This window comes from Malaclemys terrapin, chromosome 5 (genome assembly GCF_027887155.1).
Source record: "Malaclemys terrapin pileata isolate rMalTer1 chromosome 5, rMalTer1.hap1, whole genome shotgun sequence".
NCBI lineage: Eukaryota > Metazoa > Chordata > Testudines > Emydidae > Malaclemys > Malaclemys terrapin.
The window spans coordinates 13,928,133-13,953,055 of record NC_071509.1 but is presented as its reverse complement, the minus strand read 5'-3'; the positions used below and the strand labels follow the sequence as shown (position 1 = coordinate 13,953,055).

At 45.3% G+C, this 24,923-nt stretch overlaps 1 protein-coding gene across 1 annotated transcript; it reads left to right on the top strand.

Moving 5' to 3' along the window:
- The first annotated feature begins 12,508 nt into the window (after nt 1–12,508).
- On the top strand, nt 12,509–23,331 carry LOC128838736 (uncharacterized). The gene is made up of 6 exons (XM_054031175.1): nt 12,509–12,585; nt 17,401–17,821; nt 18,527–18,673; nt 20,823–20,952; nt 22,046–22,234; nt 23,247–23,331. The coding sequence occupies exons 1-5, from the start codon at nt 12,511–12,513 to the stop codon at nt 22,212–22,214; spliced, it is 942 nt and encodes a 313-aa protein (XP_053887150.1). The 5' UTR covers nt 12,509–12,510; the 3' UTR covers nt 22,215–22,234; nt 23,247–23,331.
- Nucleotides 23,332–24,923: the final 1,592 nt, after the last annotated feature.

Here is a 24,923-nt window from a genome sequence, read left to right as displayed (position 1 = left end):
GTTGGGCTGAAGTCCATGTTGCGGAGTCGGCCTTATGCCTCATCGCCACTAGAGACAAACCCGAGTCACAACTTTTGTCTCTGGAATGATCAGAACAGGAGCTTCCCCAAGGTTCAGGGTGTTTGGATTTGGAGTTCTGGTTTGCCTTGTTATACAGACAGGCCTGTGACACCAGGCTCAGGTCTGCTGTTCCAGTGTGGGCCCACCTCTAATTATAACCTTCATCTTCCCAAGAAGAAGAATGGTACAATTTATCAAACCCTCAGGCTCTTAACAAAGCCTTGGATATTTGATACAAGAGGTAATGGTCCCAGAGGCATGTTTACCTTGGATTGAGTGAGTGAAATCCATTTTAGAAGGGCTTTTTCACCTCAAGCAATTTAGCCTAATGAGGAGAAAAGTGATGTGGTTAATGGACCATTTAAACAACAGTTTCATGGAATCTAAGCATATGCATTTGCTTCCCAAATTCCCAAATGATATGTTGGCATAGCAAAGCCACCTACTGTTAATACAATATATTCAATACTAATATATTAAAATGCCAACTCTACAGTCTGGTAAGAGGTACAACTACTAAGGAAGAAAGCTGTGAAAAATGCATTTCTGTACCTAAAGTTTATGTCTGTCTAGGTTTCCATCCCCCCCTGTCTCCCAGGCATATTGTATCTGGGAACCTCAGAAACGTGAATGAATTTATCCTCATGTGGAGGAGAGAAGTATTACGATCTCCATTTTCCAGATGGGGAACAGACACACATGTACAATTTGTTCCCACTCCTCCCTGGCAGGGCACAGTGAGCAGAGACTGGCTTTGCCTTCCCAGCTGGGAATTCCCCCAGCCAGCATAGGACTGGCTCGGGTGTAGCATTGCTGCAGTAGGGCAGTTATTGGCTGGCAGATAGTCTCTTGGTAACCGTTAGCAGCTGGCAGTTTAGAAAAGACTCCTGGTGGGGGGGCGGAACTACCATAGAATCAGGGAGTCATATTCATTTCAACAGCCCATGTCTCTACTATGCAGAGCAGAGCTTTGTTGCAGAAGAGACTCTGACCCTAAAGTGACTTGTCCAAGGTCATACCCCAAGTCTGTGGCAGAACCAGGAATCAAACCAAGATCTCCTGAGCCCAGCCCAGTGCCTTAACTGCAATGCCATCCTTCCCTAGGCTAGTTACAGTTTATTTGCCTTTAATTTTAATAACAATAATAAAATACTGCAATGGTTTAGTGCCTTCAGTTATTAATTAATTGGGCTACCTTTGAACATCCCTATGAGATAGATGAGCCATGTATCTGCCTGTCCCACACTACTATTCTGGTATTTGAAAGGCGTGCAAAAAAATACGCAAGTGGCTCTTTGGATATTTGTATAGCCACTTTACAATTAGGGAAGGTGAGTCACAGAGAAGTTAAATAACTCCTCCAAGTTTGCACAGTGAGTCAGCAGCAGAGATTGTAACAGAAGTCAAGTGTCTTTCTCCCAGGCATAGATCTTCAGAGATATTTAGGTGCCTAAAGGCAACTAAATACCTTTGAGGATCGGAGGGGCCTCAGTCACTTACACTAGGTCAATAATTGTTCTCTGGAGCAGAGAGGATTATGGGTCTTGAAATACTGATAATGGAATGCTGTGTTCTGTTTTGAAGAAATAAAACATTTTTTTGTTTGTCTTTTTTTCTTTTAAATGTAATAGTAAAAGTGAGAGCTGGTCAATTTAATTTATTTGTACATTTGTATGGAAAATGGGCTTTTTTCAAAATGAAAATGTTCATTTCTTTCCAAATTTTCTGGGGTTTTAGAATGAAAAAAACCCAAAACCCTAAAATGTGTTTTTCAAAAACTGAAACCACCGTGAACGAAAATGTAGTGACAAATTTACAAATAACTGAGCATTTTTCACTGAAAATACTCTCCATTTTCTGACTGGCTCTCGTAAAAATACGTCCCTGGTGTAACTCCACTGTGGTCTCTCATGGCCAGATCCATGACAGTGCCCAGCCCATGTGCAGGGGTGCATGTAGGAAGGAAGGCTGCTTGTGGCCTTTCCCCTATTTGCATATCTGAACAGCACAGGCACAATCAAAAGGCACTATTTACAAAAGCAGGGGTAGCTGGCCAAAATTTCCCTGTCTCACTTGCTCTTTTGTGCAGTTTTCTGTCTCCCAGGATGCTGGCTTCTACCCAGAAGGGTGTGCACTGAAGTGGTATATAAAGACATAGAATCTGAATTCTGCGTGCATCACAACTCCTGTTGACTTCCATTGGTGTTTGGACTATGCAAGAAAGGCAGGGACTGGCCCAGTATCAAGTGCTTTGGGATCCTGGGGGTTGAAAGATGGATATAAATGTAGAAGAGAATTGTTATTCTACGCATGGCTCATGCGGCGCCTCATGGTTTCAGACACCATCCAATGGTCCAGGGACATCTACATCGAGCACATCACCTGCCACCAACAGTACCAGGAGGCGTGAGCCAGAGTGACATCGTTCTTCGACTACGAGAAAGGGACCAAGAGACTTTCTCCGTTGGATCATATGAACTGGAACCATAAACTCCCTGAACATTAAAACTCACCAAATGAGGGTCAATCCATCCTCCTCATCATATCCACTCATTATACTCCACACCTGAACATAGCCACTTTATGAACTTCATACCCTCATATCTCAATGCCTGTACTTTGACCCATCAACCTTTTACCCCCAATCAGGGATATTGCAGATTATGTATTCCTTATGCCACCCGATCTTAAACCAGACTTTGCACCCTCGATAATCTGTATGTTATTCCCTGATAACCAGAAACTTCTATGCTCAAACGCTGTACCTTTCACTTTTTTTTTAACATCATCTTAATAAAATTTTTAAATCTGTAAAAAAAGATTCCTGGCATCCAATTGCTCATAAATGTAGTTTGGAGCAGTTTGCTGAACATCTGCTAAAAATGGTGTTAAGGGATACAGATGTTCATTAGTTTGATGAAGTTGCCTGCGAAGTTAAGATTAAGGGCCAGGGTTTCAAACGAGCTCAGAACCCAGTAGCAACAATTTAGTCATCAAGGTAAGTGGTCAGATTTTCCAAAGCGAGGACAATGGAAGCTGCCGAGTGCTGACCATTTCTGACAATCTGCCTCCATAAGTGCTCCCTCCCAAAGAAAAATAGACAGAAACATGAAATAAGCTCCATCAAAAGTGTTTATCCAGAAGCCACCCTGCTGCAGCACCTCCTTGAAAGTGTCCGTTGTTAGATCCTAATAGGTGGCTGACCCTGCACTGACTAAATAACCTGTCAGCACTTATTCCTGGAAGAAGATTCCCCCCTTTGCTCTTTATTCTTTTGGTGATAACATGAATGCAGATCCTCTCACAGATTACGCCCCATCGCTCAGACACAGAATAGGAGTGTTACTTATTGATCACTATTCTCTTTCATCATTCAAATAGGCCAGCAGGGCAATGACCCCTGTGGCCATCCCAAAGGGCACTTGTAAAGAGTTGGGTCACCAGGGAGGTATTATAAACACTGCCGACATTTTACTGTAATAAATTGTCATCAGTTTGGTAATAAATGAAACTTCCATAGTGCTCTATGAATTTCAAACCCTGCAAGGAGAATATGGTCTCCAATTTACAAGTAGGGGAAATTGAGGCAGGGATGTAAAGCCAGATTTAGGCACCTAAGGGTGAAATTCATGCCCATGCTGAGTGTCAGCACAAGGTTGACATGCGATATAAATCCCACTTAATCTCTGAGTGATACATAGACTTGTTCTGGCCCCCTTGCAGCCATATTAAGACACCTAAATCAGTGGCCTGATTTTCACAGCTCCGTCTTTGATGACAATGGGAGTTGGGGGATGGATCAGCACATTAGAGAACTCTGGAGTGCTTTTATTTAGGTGTCTAACTTTAGGCTCCCAAGTGTGAAAATTTCAGCCTGAGCCTCTCTGCTGGGTTTAAATGGGGATGCTAACAGTTGCCTGCCAAGATGTCATGAAGATTGATTAGCTGATAATGTTGGTGAAAACCTTGGAGGTGAAAAGTACGAAGAGATATTAGCATTGCGAATAAAATGTGCACTTCTCCCAGAGCTCTGAACCGACAATATTCACAAGGAATTCTCTTCAGGGGACTTATTTAAATAAAAGACCAGGGAAACGTTAGGCCAGGATATAGATGTTTCAGTGTAAAGACAGCTGGGGAAGGGAAAGGAGAAGGTGGAGCATAGGAAAAGCTCCCAGTATGCTGAGGGAATTGTTCAGTTGTGTATTCTGATCAGATCCAACAGAAGCTGGAGAAACAAACCACAGCAGGATCATTCACAAGCCACACCTGAGGGGACTGTTGCACAAATTGCTCTGCACAGTGTGTGATTTTAGACCAATAACTAAAGTATGAATTGTCTCGCAGCGTATGATGCACAGGGGACAAGATGGTATCTGGGAGCTGAGCTGAATTTGTTGGGAGTCTTTCTATTGACTTCAGTAAGTTTGAATCAGGCCCTAACTGAGTTGCTGTGGTCCTGCTGACCAGTATTGTGTGGGAATAGTAGAAGGTGATAGGTTGTTGCAACTGATGTGGAAACCTTCAGCTGTGCGCCATTAACGATGGTTGTCTGGAGAAAAAGGTGCACAGAAAAGCAGTTTGAGAGCTGCTTGGAGCAGCAGTTGTCAGAACTCTTGCTCTGTTGTTGTCTTTTCTTGTGTGTAATTAGGGTCAAGCTCCAGTGCACAGCCGTGTCTCCTGCGGAGCCTTCCATGCACAGACAGGTTGGTGAGATTTGTGAATTCAATGAATGAAAACTAATAGCACCAGACAGGATCAGAGGTGCTCAAATGCTATGGTGATAGTGGCTAAGGAAATGCCTATACATAAAATACACGATGTTTTGTGCTCTTTTCTGTATTTGAATCAGAAATGGGTCTGGAGGTAAAGGCTCCCAGAGTTAGGGAATGATCTAAACTAGAATTGGGGTTGTGGCCCATGTCTAATTTGAGTAATATTAATTACCTCCCCCATCATTTATTCTTTAGGGAGATATGTTTTTATAGAGAGCAGAAAAGCACTGGGGGCAACACACAGAAACTCATATTGCTGTTAATGTGAGTGTTGCCTGTGAAAAGACTGAAGTATTCCATAATGAAGGAAGACCTGGATTTGGGTCCAAATTTTTGCACATAGCTCTTATCTTTATAATGGACTGAAGTAAACACTCAGGTGGAATCCTAACCCCATTGAAGTCCATGAGAGTTTTGCTATTGACTTTAACAGAGCAAGGATTTTACCCCCAGGTACAAACATACCAAACTTTGGTGTGCTTGAAATTCAGATTTGGAGGCTAATTTTATGGCTTAAGGCTGTCTCTATTGCTTATTAGATCCCACTCCTCTAGCCATTGATGGGAGTTTTGCTGTTGATTTCAATGGAGCAGGATTGTTCCCTTAATGACACAGAGCTTCAAGGTGCGGTGTTTTAGAAATGGAATGACTTTAATTTATATTATTCCAGGTAATTTTAGAGAGCAGCCTGTGTTTTATTTGCACTGGGAATGCGTTCAATATTCCCAGCCTTGGAAGGAAGAGACCTTTGTAATGTTTACCTGATGCTTCTGTGTATGACTTTAAGGCAGGGGTTTGGTCCTAATTAATTGAATAAGTACTTTAATCCCTGGCCTGAGGGTTTCCCATAGAGTATTAGCTGTATTAAGAAGGAAATGGATTGTAATCCCTTTAATCTAAGCACAGGAGAACATGATAGTTTCACAATTCTGGGAAGAATTTCCTTCCTGAGTGCAATATCTACTCTAATGGTAACTTGCATAAAATATGACTGGAGACCAGGCAGTCCTAATTGTACCTAATTTGAGTACTGGTGTATTAGCAGTACATGACTCCATTTATGCTGGAGTTTTAGCAGTGTATTACAAAAGTGCACCTGTTAAACTGCAATTATATTATTTATTTATATTTCTGTGGTGCCGAGGAACCCCAGTCATGGACCAGGACCCTATTGTGCTAGGTGCTGCACATAGAACAAAAAGACAATCCCTGCCATCCAGTTATAGCCAGAAAAGTTCCTCCCTACAAATGGCCTGGCAGGGTCCTATACTGATTTCCACTCAGCAACAGGCAGTGGTGCAGTGACCAAGACAAACAGATGGGTTTTTCTCCTTGTTGGTTCTGCAAACTCAGCCCAGGATCAGAAAGTCAAGCTGGCTTCTTTCTAGCTCATGTGCCAATAATAAAGGTCCTGGAACTCAGAGGATACTTTTCTTGAGGAGATTTAGAGCTGATTGAGTGGTTTTTTTTGGGGGGGGGGGGGGAGGTTTGGGTGTTTTTTCTTTTCCTTTCTTTTTATAAATGTTGACTTTTGGGTGACAATTTTTTTAGAAAATTCTAATGTCAATGAAGCTGCTTTACTTTCTAATCCCACCTGCAAAATTATTAATTTTTAAATACTTTTAGAAAAGTTGAAATTTCAAAAAATCATTTAAAAAAAAATCTTTGCAAAACTTTGTATTTGTTTATTTTTTAACCACCTCTATTTGGAAGGAGAGAATATCTTCCAACTCACTCTCCCCTCTTTATTGACTCAGTAACAGCAACAGGAATAAAATAATGTTTTTGGAGAATTCTAATGGTACATAGCCTGTGTAGACCCTTTGCACTCTTGGATTTAAAAAAAAAAAAAAAAAAGTCCTTGCCCAAAGAAGCTTATGTTCTAAGTGCCCCATACAGCCCTGTCCTTGGTGGTCATATCTGTGGAAGTGGCAGGGGTTGCCCCACCCTCCCATGGGCAGATGTTGGACATTCCACTAACAACAAGGGGTTTCTGCACTAAAGCTCTAACTTCTGAACCACAAGCCAGGCCACCTAGGTAGCCACAAAAACTAGCCACCTAACATAATACTTGAAACTCTCTGTAATGAGCAGTCACTTCCTGTCTTTTTCATACATTTTATCTGGAGTGCACTTCTGTCTTTGTTCTTCAGACAGATTACTAAAGTTGAGCAGTTCAATGCAGGGGCATAGAAAACCCTACCACAAAACCTGGCTCTTTTAGGAGCATTTAAACATGAGCTGGTCTCATAAGGAATATATACACTGAAGGCTGTGGTCATCAAACCAACTGACTTCCTAGAACCACCATTGGAGCTAATATGGTGGGAGGAGTGGTTTTAAAACAAGTGATATATACTGGCTCTAAGTGTGACGTCATGACCTGTGATGAGATGTTTCGATCCGCTCTCTTCTCCATTCTGGACTTCACTGTTCTTCTAAATGCTCTACTCATTCTAGTCAGCCACAGGCCTGCCTAATACCTCACACCTGCTTCCTCCACTTCTATTTCTGCCCTGCCCTGTTGGAAGCTCTGGAGAAAATCCAGAGAACATGCAATTCTACTACAAATAGGTCGTCATTGTCTTTAGTTCTGCCATCTTTCTCGTCAAACAGCTCTTTTGCCCTTCTCTCATACCGTCCCATGCTAATGGTCCATCACCACACCATCTGTTGCATTAACTTGGATGCATGGGCCCAAAGAGTTAAAGCTGTTTATACGACCCTGTAACTGTCCAACATTTAACAGTTTTAAACAAGGTGTGGGATTTGGTATACAGAGATCTCAGCCTGCTTAGTTCCATGGCAAACACGCTATTAAACATCCTTTTAACTTTTTATTACAGATACAGAAAAAGAAGGAAACCTAGTAAAAGCATTTGAAAGGCAGGGTGTTAAATAAGGCTTCTATTTTAACAACATCCTTTGTTCCCTTTCCCTTTAGCTGGAGAGAGTTTTTTAGAGGAAAAATCCCTTTGTTTGACAGTCTTTCAGATGGTAATAATTGTTTTGGGGTTTTTTGAGGGGTGGAGGGATGGGAGAAAAAGGTTAGTTGAGATGTGCTGAAGCCATCATTGTTGCTGTCAAAATTGGATCCCATTTTATTTTTTAAGACCAATACACAAAAGGGGAAAGCAGAGAACAGCAAAGATAGAAAATGCAGCTTCTGTCTTTGGTGTTGACTTTCAGTTGCAACCTCACTGCTGGAACAACACAGGCATGGGCCGTGGTTTTATTAGCTGCTCTGAGATTTGACAAACTTGTACCAGCAATGGGCTGTTTAGGACATTGACTTTAGCTGCCTCTTTAGCAATAATGCTGTGAGCCTATGACTAAATATACTTTCTTGGCTGGCCAGGACTCTTATTAAAAAGCAGAGTAAGGGAGAGAGATAGGAAAGAGAGAAATAAGGTAGGGAAGGAAAAGGACACATGGAGGAATAGGGTGGGAGACAGTCTTCCATCCCAGGTGGTTTTGGGGTTTAGTCAGAGCCAGAGGGAGGTGCTGATGTCATCTGTGTCCCTCTCTTGGCCTGGTCTGGTCACGGAATCTCTCAGGATCAGGGTGACCAAGACCCAATGATGTCATGGTGGATCCCAGGGTCCCAGGAGGAGACGAAGCTCCTTTCCCTTCTTTCAGTCAGCAGTTATTACACTCACACTTCACTAATTTTCTCCCCCAAATCTTTTCTTTTAAGGACCCCAAAAGGGAGAGATGGATGGAGTAGTCCATCCTCTCATGACTGTGTCCATGAATTAGGCCTAATTTCCACCACACCAATTTTGGATCATTAATTTCTGGTCCCACACTTGTTTTGTTCACCAGATAGGCCTTAAACACAGTCCTTTGGATTATATCAGGAAGCTGATATATAGCTTTGTTTGAACCAATTCAATCTTTTTGTCTCCCTTTTGCACCTTTTCCCATCAGCGTTTGTTGTTCTACGTAATTGGAACATTTCAGAAACTTTCATTGGCTTTCCCACACTTGAGCTCACACCTGGAGTAAATTTGTAGGCCCAATTATTTTAACCCATCCTGGACTCCTCCACCAGTCCTTTCTCCCTGGTGCAAGCCTATGTAATGTACTCCCGGCCTGGCATAATGCATGAGACTCACTGTTGCCCACTCCCACTCTGCCCTGGGCCTCACTGACTTCTTCTAGGAGCTGATGGACAAAATCTAGTATGAGATTCCTCCAATCTGTCCCCTTCCTCTCCCCTGCATTCTTCCCCCTCCCATACCCTGTTCTCCTCTACTCTAGATTCTGACTGTGAGGTATCTCTTATACTCTCACTCCAACCCTTCCACCTGTCCACATCACCCTGCGTCTTCCTGAAGATTGTTCCCCTCACTTTGATCCTGTTTTCATCCCCTCCTCTCCCTCTGCTTCCCTCTCCTCACTGCTCAAGTAACTTCCTCTCTTCAAAACCCAGCTCACAGCTCCAGCCACCACCACCCCATGTCCCTTCTCTCTGTCACCCCTGAGCTCCTTGAAGGGGCTGTTTACAAAGGCTGCCTTGATCTGCCTCATGGATGCCCCTCCATCCTGGCTTCTGTCCCCTGTGCTCCACTGAGTGAGGAGACAATGGGAAGTTTTGAGGGTGACAGGCAGTGACAAGGTGTGGGCTGAAGGGCAGTGGAGGGTACTGGGGTGGGGGCAGTGAGGGGATATGGGGAGAGGTCAGTGGGGGTATTGAGGGTGGGGGTAATGAGGTGAGTATGGGGAAGGGTAGTGGGGGTATGGGGAGGGACAGGGAGGGGTATTGGGGTGGGGGCACTCAGGGGGGCATAGGGAGAGGGGCAGTAGGGATATTGGGGTGGGGGCACTGAGGGGGGTATGGGGTGTAGGGCAGTGGAGGTATCGGGGGTGGGGGCAGTTAGGAGGGTATGAGGTGAAGGGCAGTAGGGGTATTCGGCATGGTGATATTGGGGGGGGGGGGTGAAGAACAGTTGTTGGCATGTTGGGCAGACTTGGCACCTCTCTCCACCACGTATATCGCTTGGCAGGGTTGGAGGGGATCAGGACTGCAGGCTTCCCAGCAGCAGCTGTGCCTGTTGCGTGGTGGGTTATCCAAGGGGGCACATGGGTCTGGACCCCACCCCCATCTCCCTGCAGAAGAAGGCCCCCTCTGCCCCTGGGTTCTGGAGCCAAGCGCCTCACAAAGGGCGGAATGTTCTGCTGCCTGCCCTGGAAACTGCTCCAGCCCCACACCTACCACCCAGCTCAGCCAGGCAGCACCTCGGGGCCAGAACCACGCAGCAGCTTCTCTTACCTGCAGACCTAGCCTAACAGGTACCAGGGTGCGGGGATAATAGCAGGATGCCAAGGCATACACACCCCACACCTGCCTGTGCCCCAGTCCCGCCTCCTGTGGCCACCTTTGGTGCACAGTGGCCCATCTATGTCACCACAGAGCTTTGGGCTGTTCTTGGTACCCAGACATCCCACATGAATGAGCCTCTCTGCTGTGCCACAGGGCACCGTTGTATCCCACCTGCTGCCATCCCATGGGGTGTAGAGCACTACACTTGCTTGGGTCATTCAGTGGGAGGGAGCGGATGGGGGCTGGCACAGCTGAGGACTTAATCTGGTATATTAGTACAGTTGCCCTCAAAAGACTGGGCAGTCTCCTCCTGCCTGATGGAACTAATGGGCGAATGACCCAATATGCTCAGTGCCAAGCACCCCATAGGATCGGGCCCACAATCCTGCCCCACTTATTCACCAGGAGGAACAGCCCCACTGAAGACCATGAGAGCCCTTGATCCAGAGTAGGGTAAGCAGGCATGGAGAAAGCAAAGGGCTGTGGTTTGTTTGTTTTACTAACCCATTACTCTCTTCCCTCATTCCAGGCTCTTGGTGCACCATGGTGGATGTGATACGGAAACTATCCATTTCCAAGGTGAAGCACATACTGGGATCTTTATCTCATTGACATTTGCCCACTGCATGACGGTGAAAGTGAATCATGAGCTTCTGTTGGTCGTCAAACTGAGAAAAAACGCGCATCTAAGGACAACAAGATTCCTAGTTTTCTTTCATGTCTAAACCAGTCCTCTGTAAGGCAGTCAGGGAAATAAGTGAAATCTTGGGACAAGCCAATGAGATGTATTAAATATATTCTTGCCATAACAAAAACTATCCTTGTACCACAAGCAATGTTTTGTATGTTCCTATGTGATGATATAGTTACTGGCTTCTTTTAATGGAATTGTTAAGGAAAAACAAAACAGTTTGAAATAGTTAAGCTCTACCCATTTCTTCTTAAAATGCCGTTGAATAATTAAAAGCACTTAAGCATGTGCTTAACTCCCACTGACCTCAAAGAGACTTAAGCACATGCTTACATTTATGTACATTTTAAGGACTTTGATGAATCCAGGTACACACATGCTTAATTTTAAGCACATGTTAAATCTCATTGAAGTGTGGGACTGGCAATGCTTGAAGTTAAGTATGTGTTTAAATGCTTTGCTGAGGAGGGATGGATTTTAGCATGTGCCTAAGTGCATTGCGTAATCTGGGCCTATATCCACATAGGGCCTGAACAAACTGACCTTATTCACACACAGGCCCTCCTGGCTCCCACAGGAAGCTTGCATGAGTAATGTCTGCAGGAGCTGGCCACAGTGGTTCAATGACGAAGCAGTGGGAAAGTGACAATCTATCTGATCTGAGATCCACATTGCTTGACAATGGTAATTTTAAATGGAAGGTCACCTTGTGTTTTGCTAATGGAAAAACTGTCATTAAAAAATAGGACATAGGCCTGGAAGGTAACTCCTGGGTCATCAAGTCCAGTTCCTGGTTATTGCAGGCCACCTGGTCACATAATCCTGGAAAACGGACATACAAAATCTAGCATCTTGTCCAGAGCGGGTCTAGTCTGGGGCCAACAGCTGCTTTCTTCTGCAGCAGAATGTCACTCCCACCGGCTTTGGTGTCTAGGAGCAGCCACGTTTCCAACTGGATATGGATTTCATGTTTAAATCCATCTTAATCAGTCATCCTACACTGGTCAAACCCATATGAATGATGTTTTAAGTACCTCCCAGATCCTCAGCTGGTGTAATTGGCATAGCTCGGTTGAAATCAGTAGAACTGCCGGCTGAAGATCTGCCCATAGAGTGAAATTCAGAGAGCCAAGGCTGATGAACCACTTGCATTATATTTTGAAGGCTCAAGTGGGACCTTGTGGTGCATGGGCCTGGTACTGGCCCTCTGCACTGGGGTGAATTTCATCCCTACTCAGAACAGGTTTGACACAACGAGGAAGCTGTTTAAAGGAAACCCCCAGAATTAGAATGGAAGAAGCTCCATTGTCAATGGCCTGATGTACACTGCTCCACACCGAGGCTGGCACAGAGGCTCGGGGACTGTCCAGCTATCTCAGGGATATTCCCAGCATCAAAAGCTGCTACCTTTTGTGGGCTGAACACACAGCAACCCAGGGAGACAGGGCCTAGAAGAGGAGCTCCGCTCTTATGTGGTTGCCTGAAATTGGGTTTGATAAAGCGTTTAGCAACTTTTGTGTAATGGCAGCTGATCCTTTCCAAAGCGCTTCCCCCTCCACATAATTCAGCCGGGTGACTGGGTGATATGATGCTATACTCTTGGAGTGAGTAACCGATTGTGTTTTCTTCTCTCTGTTCAGCCACCTGCGTCTTTGGACATGTACAAGAGCTCGTACATGATGGACTACAGACCGTACAATGACTACAATCCACCCATTGAGAATCATACACAGGTACACCAGGTTTTTCCTTGTTTAGTTCATCAATCCTCCATGACCTACAGAGGCCACTTGCAGCACAGCGTGGCTTCTATCCAGGCATCACATCGTCAACTACAGTCCATGAGCCCATAGCGTAACTCCCACTCCCACAGTGTGGTTCTGTTCCTGTCTAGTGGCTGGACCTGTGTAGAGAAGTTTGTGAGTTGGCTCCTGACTTTGAGCTAACAGGTGGGCCTTCTAGTAAAGGTAAACAGTGAGATTAATGCTTTTAGATACAGAAGTCCTCGCATCCTGATCTATCAAGGGGGGTCCTGTTACAATAGGAATTGTCTCCTCACGACTGGCCGTTCGGGGGAATTCAGAAGTGCCAAAGGGATCATTTAAGAGCACTGATCCCATGTTCGTTCACTGCGCTTCTAAATCCCCCTATATGGTCAGTCACCAGGGGGTGGTCATACATAACCCCCCTAATCAGGACACTCCGGTTTCTTACTGAGTTATGGCATGTGACGAGCCCAATTGGTGTAAGCGGGTGAGTCAGGACATCAGACCTGCTAATGTCACGAGGTCGTAATCATCCCGAAACCTCTCTCCATCGCAGGAGGAAGGAGCCGGGAGTGGCGCCTCACAGCAGATTTCTGAAGGGAAGTAATTTGTGTTTCTTTTAAAGTTGCCTTGCAGTAGGAGTGAACCCCTGAACTATTTAATCTGATTTGCCTCCTTTTGACTGGCCTGTCCTAATTGACTGTGACAGTCAGGTCGGGACAGCAGCTTATTTGCAGTGGGAGAGGAGCCTGCCCCATGGGGGCTGTTCTTTCCGCCCGGCCCTGTGCCCAAAATAGAAAGAGTCCAGGCTTGGGGGGGAAAAGACAGAGAAATTGCTTGTGTTGCTGTTGCTCGGTGGTTCTGAGCGGTGTCACCACCTGGCAAGGGGGTGGGGGACATTGACATGCAGTGTTAACCTGGCATGACAGCGTTTGAGAGCAAAGGCTCATGCCACGGCCACCAGTGCTTTCTCTGTCTAAAGCAGCCTGAAAACAAAGGCTCACATTAGGTTCCACACTCCGCTCCTCTTCTCCCTTCCCCATCCTGCTTCCCCCCCCCCCCATTGCCAACTTAGCTCCTCCTGCCCTCTGGGAACCAGGTACAGTTATTCGCTGCCAGTTCGGCTCATTAACATTCCCCGCACTAAACTCCCGCTGTTGTCTTAGGCTGGCTACTGGTTTTGCAGGAAGCCCAAGTCTCAGGTGGCTGTTCCCCCTCCAAGATCCCAGCTTTAACCCTCTGCTCATCCACCCCGAGAGAGGAGTGTTGTTTTCTGTGTCACCAACCAACACTGCAGTTTTTATTCTGTAAAGAGCCTTTAGAAGGCAACGTGCTCTGTGTGAATGTCTTGACATGTGATGGGCTGCTTTGGATGATTACAATGGAGGAAATGTCTGAGAACTGGGGAACTTCAATGGGCTCCAGGCTCCAGTGTTCCCTCTAATTTTTTACGCCCATGTGCAGAATGCATTTTGTTACGTGCACCAACATGGAGGTGATGTGTGGCGGGGGTGGGGCCAAGGGGATTGGGTACAGGAGAGGGCTGAGGGCTAGGTCAGAAGGTTGGGGTGGGGGGTGAGGGCTCTGGCTGGGGGTGCAATCTCTGAGGTGGGGCTAGGGATGAGGGGTTTGGGGTGCAGGAGATGGCTCAGGTTTGGGGCAGAGGGTTGGGGTGTAAGGGGGTGAGGGCTCCAGCTAGGAATGAAGGCTCTGTGATGGGGTTGGGGATGAGGAGTTTGGGGTGCAGGAGGTGGGAGAGGGTTGGGGGTGTGTGTGTGTGGGGGGGGGTGAGGGCTCTGTATGGGGGTACAGGCTCTCTGGTGGGGCCAGAGATGAAGGGTTTGCCACAGCAGTTTGGGGCTGTGGAAGGGTGTCTCTCCCCGGGCTGCGACAGCTCTGACGGGGCTGAGCCGGGAAAGGGCGCCTCTCCCTGGGCTGCGTGGCCCTTGATAGGCTGCTGCACGGCCATGCAGCTTAGAAGGAAGTTAGGTTACAGCTCATGCTGGCTGTTGCCTCTTGTCCCTGTATTAAGTCCAAAGGCTGAGAAGAGAGAGAGAGTTGCCCAGTTTAATTCTATTTCCTTTCCATTTCAAAGAACTCCAGAGAGATTTATCTTTGGGTATTAGGTTCCAGAGGTTTTTAAAAGAAGGGGTTTACCTGGTCATTTTCCTTGATGAAATGTTAAGTTTAAATGAGCCACAATCCATGTTGTGTGTGGCGAAGCCAGGGAATTCCTTAACCACAGAAGAATGGTTCCAAAAAAATATGGGAGGTTGTGGTTTTGGAAAAGGAAACACACCAATTGTAATTGTTTATATAATATTATTATAATTAATAATAAAGCTGATAAAAAGGCAACCCGCTGCTTCCAAGCATGAAGGCACTAGAGCTTCTCAACAGAACAGTTACATGTTGCTTTGCCCATTTTAAGAAATTCATACTTTTCCCCACCCTCATTGTAAAAAAAACAAATTAAAATTTCAGGGAAAACAGTTAAATAAAATAAGCCTCTAACAGCCACCCAGCATGGAAAATTTCAGCTGAAATGGTTAAATTTTGGCAAAGTTGTAAGTAAGTGAAAACAGGGTCTATTAATGGAAAGTGTCAGGTGACCTTAACTATAGGCATCATAACCTGTGCCTCCTATAATAAATAGCATGTGCATGCGACAGTTCCTTGGTATTTGCAGCTGAATCCCACTCTTCCCACACCACACATCAAAACAGACAGATACTTGGGGATCTGGTTACCTTTTATTCAGTACTCAAAGTGCATTAACCTGCAATAAAACCAGCACACTTGTCCAATGATTTTGGACATTTGATAGACATGCCTGGCTCTGCTAAATATGTGTATATAGAGATGTCACTTACTTTAATAAAAGCACTAGAAATGACATGTATTGTAATGCTAGTCACTCTATAATATGGTAACACCCTGTTACACACAAATATAGTCATCAGATCTTTCTGTTTAATGTCTCTTTACACAAAAGAACTGTTGTAATGATTGTTTTGTTTCTGTTATTTACATGGCAAGGATTTGTAAACTTGTTGAAACTTCCTAAATAAATGAATAATTAAAAAAAAAAAAAAAAAAAAAAAAACTTCCAGTGATGGGGATTCCAGAACCTCCTTTGGAAGCCTGTTCCAGACCTTAATTATCTTATTAGGAAAAACTTTCTAACTATATCTAACCTAAATCTTCCTTGCTGCAGATTATACCTATGACTGTTTGTCCTTCTTCAGTGAACACAGAGAACAATTGATCACTGTCCTCTCTCTGAAGCCCTAACATATTTGAAGACTATCATCAGGTTCCTCCCCGGCCCCCCCCCCCATCTTCTTTTCTCCAGACTAACAATACCCTGTTTCTTTTAAATCTTTCCTCATACGTCAGGTTTTCTAAACCCTTTTTTGTTGCTCTCCTCTGGACTCTCTCCAATTTGTCCACATCTTTCTTAAAGTGTGGTGCCCGGGATGCGACCCAGTACGCCAGCTGAGGCTTCACCAGTGCCGAGTAGAGAAGGACAGTTAGCTCCCGTGTCTTACATACACTTTCATTAATATACCCCAGAATGTTGTCAGCTTTTTTGTCAACAAGATGATGCAGTTGTGTTTTATATTCAGTTTGGGATCCACTGTAAGCCCTAGATCCTTTTCATTAGTACTCCTGCCTAGCCAGTTATACCCCATTTGATTTTTTCCTTCCTAAGTATAGTACTTTGCAGTTGTCTTTATTGAATTTCATCTTGATTGTTTTTTTGTTTGGCTTCAGGAAAATCACCTGGATGTGATTCAACTTACTCCTTCCCCTTCCACTGTCCACCCTTAGGCTTTTTATAAAATGAGGAGCATATACATGATTTTTGCTCCACTTCATTGGTTACTTTGCCATTTTAGAGTGGAAACCAGGCTATTGCAGCATTATGTAGCATTGTGCTGAAGTGGGAATGCTTCAGATTCCAATATGTTCTATCCGCCTGTTCCTGTATTCTGGAAAGATTAGTCAATAACAGGCACAATGGCTTCTTAGGCTGCTCTTCTTGCTGTCCATCAGCCATGATTCCAGGCACCATGGCTCTGTTTCAGCTTTTCTTGACGGGATTATCCATGCTGCCAGTAAGCGGCAAGCTGGGTATCCCCCTTTGTTGGCTTGGCTAAAGCTTTTGATGCTGTGAATTATTATTCTATTTTATTTGACAGGTATAAGTAGGTTGCTGTTTGCTCAGAGTCTGATGAACTGGGTTCCAGGGCGCTCTGTAGCAATGTAAGGGAGGTGGGCTGGTTTTATTTCTCAACAACATGCTTTCTCGATGGAGTCCTATTAGGTCTGGTGTGGGTCCAGTCTTCCCCAATGTCCATGTGGAAGCCTATTAGTGTCACACAAAATAACCCCCACAACCAGAGCAATGAAAATGGCAGGAGGAGGAGGAGGCTGACCTGTGACTTTCCGTACATTTTTAATATTGTATGTTTCATAGATCCATGTAGTAGTCTGATTTCCTGCATTGCAAACAAGCCACGGAATTTCACCCCCTTTATTGAGCCCAATATGTTTGACTAAAGCATATTTTCTAATGCTACAGTTCCCCCAGTGGCTCTGGTTTAACAAAGTATCTTATTACAGGTGATCTTATGGCTGCTTTTAATATATTTGGAGACACTGATCCAAAGGGCTCTATTCTTTGCAGTAGGCAGGTAACCTCACATTTGGAAGTCACTGAACCATGTTTCCAGTGTACCCACCTCACCTCCATTCCCCTGTGACTTGTTTCTGCAGAAGATTACGTTAGCAGAAGCCCAGCTGAAGGCCAAAGAGTTTGCACAGCCATCCAAGTCCCAGCCTCCAGTGATGTATAGGGAAGATCCCGTCAGCCAGAGAAAAGAAACCGCTGAAGGACCACACAGTCCAGCAGCTGTTAGCACTGATGACAAATTGGAGATGGGTCACACAGGCTGCTCATTTGGTCCTGAATCATTCCAAGAGGTCCAGGAAGAGCAGAGGAAGTATTTTAATACAGTCCTTCCAAATGCTGAATCCTACCTCTCTAAATGTTATCCCCGCCTTGAGCAAACTGCAGCCCAGGAGGACAAAACGGAGAGCACACAAATGCCCGCCATGCCAGAAAGAGGGGCTTCTTCTCCTTCACCATTTTATCCCCAGCCTTCTGCAACCACTGAGCAGTGTCCAGGAAAAGACGGTAATTCTCATTGTACTTCAGCTGAGGGTTGTTTGCAAATGCAGGGCTGAATAGCTGGTTCTATCAAAGGTACTTGGGTGGCCCCCATTACCGTAGTGTTTCAGCACCTCACAATCTTTAACATATTTCTCCTCACCGCACCTCTGTGAGCTCGGGCAGTGCTATTAGCCCCATTTTACAGACTGGGAACTGAGGCACCGAGAGGCTAAGCCCAGATCCACAAAGGTATTTAGACTCCTAACGTCCATGGAAATCAATGGACGTTAGGAGCCTAAATATCTTTTGGCTCTGAGCCGAAGTGACTTGCCCAAGGTCACACAGGAAGTCTGCGGTGGAATAGAAAATTGAGCCCATTGTTCTGATCCCCAGGCTGGCACCGTTAACCTCGGAGCCATCTCTTCTTTCAGCAGCCTGACGTGCTGTGGTACCTCACAAATAGTAGACCGCACCATTTCACAAAGACATTAATATCTGCTTGCTTAACATCGTCCTTCCTCTTTCTCCTTCACTCCACTCATGACATGAACTGTGATCCGGATCCCAGCTGGTAGGACTCAGCGAAGCTCTACTGAAGTCAGTGGGGCTATGCCAATTGATACCGGCTGAGGCTCTGTTCCATCGTCTTTAGCAGGATGGAAGCCAAGAGAGTAATTAAATATGACGGTGACTTTCCTTCTATCACAATGTGTCGTCTTCTCCTCCTAGATCAGGAAGGGCCAGTATTTTACAAGCGAAGACAAAGTCAGACCTGGGACAGCTACCAGCAATTTATCCTGGAGACGTGCAGAGCGAGGCAAACAAAAGCTCAGCAGAACAGGAGCATGGTCTTGGGGTCTTCTGTGTTTGGGAAAGGTTGGTTGATTTAGCTGCATGGCAACAGTCTAACCGTGAGGTCCTTACAGAGGAGCTGCTGGCCCAGGTTGGGTTTTGGCGTTCAAGCCCATGAAAAGATACTAGGGAGAAAAATGGGAATTGAATAAAGAGTGAGAACATTAGATGCACTTCAGGGCAGAGTGGAAGGGGGCTCTCATTTGGCACCCACAATTCAAGTGCAGGGGCATGTCAGAAGGGCAAGTGCTCAGATTTTCACCCACAATTAATTTTTTGTGGGTGCAACATTTTTCAGGTGTAAATTTCACTCATGTCAAAGGAGGCTGGGGCCCAGTCCCTTGAAAATTTGCTTTTGCCAGTTTCTACAGAACTCTGTGATTGGCCCTATCCATATAGATCCCATGGTCCATCTGCTTAACCACACATGTGGAATCTGGCATGAGACCTTTGGCTGAAAATATACCAGTCTCTACTTAACAGACATTCCCCATTGTCTGAGGTAACTGTCAGTAGCATTAAGGTAAATGGGCCTAATCCAAAGCCCAATGAAGTCAATTTTCCATTGACTTTGCTGGGGTTTGGATTGGGCTCCATGTTCTCTTTTGGAGCCAGCCGCTGGAGCGCCACGTAATCACAGATGCTTGAACAACCTTGATTCTGTCCAGCAGGGGGCAGTAAGGCACAAACTTTAAGCAGCACGTTGCATTCTGACCAACATAGTTCTGCATTTAAAAAAATATTTTTGAACATTGTAAATGTTGCTTTAATGCTAGTTACAATATGGTTCCGTACCACCCTGAATCATGTTACAGCACAAAAATAATTGCTAAAGCTCTTTTTACCATTAGTGTTAACTTAGCATTAACCCAATCATCGTTATTTTAGGGCAGTGTTTCTCAACCTGTTTGTGCTGGTGATCCCCTTTGGACTAAAAAAAAAATGATCCCCCTATTAAGACTTTAAAAGGTAGAAGGCTGAAGCCACCCAAGCCCCACAACCTGGGCAGGCGCTGAAGGTTGAGAAACACTGATTTAAGGAATCCCTACAGGATTGAGCAAGGGATGACAGCCTAGAAAGTGGCCACTCCCCTAAACCAGCTCCTTCCAGCTCTATAGATCCAGTCTCCTACAGAGCGAGAACAGAAGCACTTCTATTGGGGTGGGGATGGTCGGGAGAAGAACCAGTGCAGCAGGGCTGGCAATCCTCACTATGCCCTCCCCTAGCCTGGATCTGCCAGGTATTTGTCCTCTCCGCCTGTTGAGAGGTCACCCTACACTTCTAATACTGGGACTGAGTCGCTGCTTTTCTTTGTCAGCCTTTGGGCCTCTTATCGGTGTCAGCTTACTAACAATATCTGTCCTATATCCCCGTGCACATTGTGTTGCTTATTAGAAGCTCAGTGAGTAGGACAGATCATATGAGGGGGAAATATAATCCTGCCTGGGCCTGGAGAGGGACTGGGTGACCAAAGAGATCATTTCTATGTCTGCTTTCTTTGCCTTTTTAGCTCCGATCTCCTAAAGTCCATATAAGATCCGGAGTGGAGTGAATAACTTTAATCTTAAAGGCCTTGCCGACCCTATGGAGACGTTGCTAAAATGGTTCTCACTGTTGCTATCTCTGGTTCCGCTCCACTTGTGGGTTGCAGCAGTGGAAGCCCTAGTGGCTGCTGATGTTTTAAGTCTTGTGTCTAAGCAGGAATCCACCACAGTGTGCTCAAGAAGCCTTGTCTATACTAGGGCTGCCATCGCTGGCAATAGCGGTGGGATATTTTTGGCATAAAAGCCTAATGCAGAGACCCTAAAGAGCTAAAGGACATGTCTATGGAGCAGCTGGGAGGTGTGGTTCCCAGCTCAGGCAAACATACACGTGCTCGCTCTGCTCAAGCTAGTGCACTAAAAATATCACTGTGGCTGCAGCCGGAGGCGGGATGGGCTTGCTGACTATGTACCCAGGGTCTCAGATGGGGTTGCACCTGGAGCCGCTGCCCATGCCACCATGGCCACTCTGCTATTCAAGCTGATGCTTTACATCTGCTTGAGCCGAGAAATCGGCCTTCCAGCTGCTATGTACATGTACCCCAAAAAAGGCTGGTGAGACTCCTAATGGTAACAGGAGAGGCGGTGTGGACAGACCTTTTAGTTATTTGATCTCTCTGATCTTTTAACAGATTGCAGCAATACAGAGGGGGCAAGCACCTACAGCACAGATTACAAATGCTGGTCTGGAGTCCACAATGGACGTTGCAAAGCACAGAGGAATTTCTCTAAAATTGTCTTGGAAGATGGCCACTTTAACCAGTAAGTGATATTTGGGCATGCGGGGGGGGGCGGAGAGAGAGAGCGCACACGCCTGGGGATAGTTATCTGATGTTTTTAGAACCATAGAGTAAGATTACATGATGATATTTTCTCAGGTGGTGATATTTTCTCTTTTCTTGCGCATATTATGCACCGTGCAAGTAACTGAAAAAATAAAAATAACCCCCACTCTGTCCCAGACCCTGTCCCCACTCTGCCCCACCCCTGCTCTGTCTCTTAATGCCCAGTTCCGCCCCCTCCCCTGAGCATACCACATCCCCACTCCCCGCCCCTCCCAGCCCTCTTGCATGCCGCTGAACAGCTGATTGTGGGAGGCACTGGGAGGGAGGGGAGGGGGAGGAGTTGATCGGTGGGGCCATCAGTGGGCAGGAGGCACTGGGGGGAGGGGGAGGAGCTGGCTGTAGGTGGGTGCTGAGCACCCACTAATTTTTTTTTCTGTGGGTGCTCCTGCCACAGAGCACCCATGGAGCCTATGCCAATGGGTTCCCCCATTGGAGCTTCCTACCAAACATCCCCTCAAGAAAGGCGTTTGGGGCCCTGGAGCTGTATGTATGACTCCTTTGTACAGGCCAAACAGCCAGGCACAAATGACTCCTGAGCTCTTATGACATGATCTGCCATTTCTATCTTAGTGGAAGGGTGATTTCCTGCCCTCTCTCCCCCCCTCCCCCAATTAGATTTGCACAGAAGTCTTAATTTTGATCTATGACCTCCGTCATGTGGCCGCCAGGGACCCTTACTACTGGAATTAGAAATTCTCATAATGCCTTATCTAAAGCAGAGGATTTTCCCCGATTTATGGCCTTTGGTGTAGCAGTAACTGTGCAACTCCTAGTACAGAGAGGCAGAGTCACTATTTGCACCAGCGGAATGTATCCCAATTTCAAGCAGGTACAAATTGCATTTTTCCTCCTCTGCACCTGGGGTTTGCACCAATGCACAGGTGGCTGGCCAGCCACTGCTGAAATTGGGGCAAATCCCTGGTCTAAACAGGGTCTTAATGCATGTGGTCTGATATGGTAGAGCTTGGCTTTGATGTTACCTTCTCACCCATTATTCTTGTGCTCCACAGGAGCCCCTGGGTTTCAGAATACAAGGACAGCTACAGTATTTTCTTGCAGAAGCTGAACTGGCCGTCTCACAGCGCCATGTCAGCTCTATGCTCTGCCGTAAAGCCCATCACACATCTGTCCCATGGGCTGGCTTCTCACAAGCCCATTCCAGTGAATACAGTCTTCTGAGCGTTGCCATAAAGACCGTGGTAGGTGCCAGGTTCACCCACAACATTATCACTGAAGCCAGGTCACATTTTGACATTGTCATGAGAAATGGACTTTCTTTTAAAAAATAAATAAATAAAAATAAAAAAAATCCCAAACTTGACATTTAATAGGGTTTCCCCTCCTCTCCCATGATAATGAAATAGTCCATGCAGAACCAAGACCTGGTCTCTTAATTCATGCAACTTGTCCCTAGAGTTTGGGTTAGGGCTCCTCTTTGATGCACAAAAGGGAAGAGATTAGAGGTGTCTGGCTGTCTTACAAGCATTTGGGATCATAGAAATCCACAGAGATGGGAAAGACCTGCCAGAGAGGTCAAATATCATCAGGAATAGCTATTACTGTGGCTTCTGAGCTGTTCTTCGTTTTTCAGGTACTCTGCTCCGAATCTGTAAACTTTTGACCCTGCCTCTCTGTTGTGAATGAACGGGGCTTGTGCCTTGAGTGAGGTCCGTATTCAGAAAAGTTCTTAAGCATGTGCTGTAAATCCAGCTTCAGTCAGGACAGTATATAAGCACTGGGTCCAAAGCATGTGCTTAAAGCGGAGCATGCACTTAAACAGCCAACCCCAAGCATTCAAAAATCCCAAGTCAGGCCCCATAAAATCATGAGATTTAAAAAATAATAAACTTTTGGTTCTATTTGTCTTTGGGTTTTTGAGCTTTTCGGATTCACATTTTCAAGCTTTTATCCACAAACATGGACTAAAATCTTCATTTAAAAAACAAACAAACAAAAGCTGGGATTCCCATATAATCACTTGACTCCAGGAGCTGGAGCTTTAGAAAAGACACCAAATAGCATGTGATTTGTGATAAAACTGCAGGAGCTGGGACCACTGTTTAAATGTTGTCCCAAATGGGGATGCTTTTCTCAAATGGGGCCTTAAGTAATTTGTCTATAATTTTCTATACTAAGAGCTTTCATCCTAACATCTAAGGTTCTCGATTTCTTTAGCATGTGTCACCCATGCCTCTCTTTTTGTGATTGCAGCTCTGGGATCTCTCCAAGATGCCAGCCATGATCACATCTGAGCAAGACCATAGAGACCTGGAAGACCCTTTCTGTTCTATATTTTCTGGTGTGTTTATAGAATATTTTTGAAGTAATTAAGGGTTTTTTTTTTTAACAGATTTTTATTAAAAGAAAACTAGAACACTGGTTTCATTGTATATGAAGAATGCTCTTTAGTATAGTGCAGTATGTTAGCTAAAGAAATATCCAAGATGCTTCAATTAGTTGTTTATAAATAAAATTTGGTAATAAATTTTTATTTTCCAACAAGCAGTAGATGGTGTTTAAATTGTGTTGATTTAACCTACTGTCTCTTAAATGGCTTGTATTCTCATTCAGTGAAATTTACACCTGTAGTCACTGACTTTGTTTATTCATAGTTTAGGTTGCTGGGTGATACATGGTGTCCTTCCTGAACATTAAGATCAGCTACACTCACGCCTCTGAAAACTAGGAAATAGGTTTGTTGAAATATGGATTTTAGAGCCCTTTAGACTATTGCTCTTAACACAGAAATGTTGGCCTCAAGCCACAACTTCCAAAAATGAGCCTCAATGGAAGGTAAAGGACATTATCTGTAAAATGCCAAAGGTAGGCTCAAACTGATAGTACTGTTTTTCTGGTGGGGGCGGGCTGTATCTCTGGAACACTTTGCTAAAATGACTCCGGATTTGGGCCACTGATACTACCCAACATGCCCATGAGACAAAGGAAATTTCAGAATAAGCATGCAGATTTTAGAGAACTTCAAATAGTCGACCTTTAAACAGAAAGTGATGCCAGGATTATAGAATCATAGAAGATTAGGGTTGGAAGAGACCTCAGGAGGTCATCTAGTCCAACCCCCTGCTCAAATCAGGACCAACACCAACTAAATTATCCCAGCCAGGGCTTCATCAAGCCTGGCCTCAAAAACCTGTAAGGAAGGAGATTCCACCACCTCCCTAGGTAACCCATTCCAGTGCTTCACCATCCTCCTAGTGAAAGAGTGTTTCCTAATATCCAACCTAGACCTCCCTCAGTGCAACTTGAGACCATTGCTCCTTGTTTGGTCATCTGCCACCACTGAGAACAGCCAAGCTCCATCCTCTTTGGAACCCCCCTTCAGGTAGTTGAAGGCTGCTATCAAAGCCCCCCTCACTCTTCTCTTCTGCAGACTAAATAAGCGCAGTTCCCTCAGCCTCTCCTTGTAAGTCATGTGTCCTAACCCCCCTAATCAGTTTTGTTGCCCTCCACTGGACTCTCTCCAATCTGGCCACGTCCTTTCTGTAGGTGGGGGGGCCCAAAACTGGATGCAATACTCCAGATGTGGCCTCAACCAGTGCTGAATAGAGGGGAATAATCACTTCCCTTGATCTGCTGGCAACGTTCCTACTGATGCAGCCCAATAAGCCGTTAGCCTTCTTGGCAACAAGGGCACACTGCTGACTCATATCCAGTTTCTCAATCACTGTAATCCCCAGGTACTTTTCTACAGAACTGCTGCTTAGCCAGTCGGTCCCTAATCTGTAGCACTGCATGGGATTCTTCCCTCCTAAGTGCAGGACTCTGCACTTGTCCTTGTTGAACCTCATCAGATTTCTTTTGACCCAATCCTCCAATTTGTCTAGGTACGCTGGACCCTATCCCTACCCTCCAGCATCTCTACCTCACCAT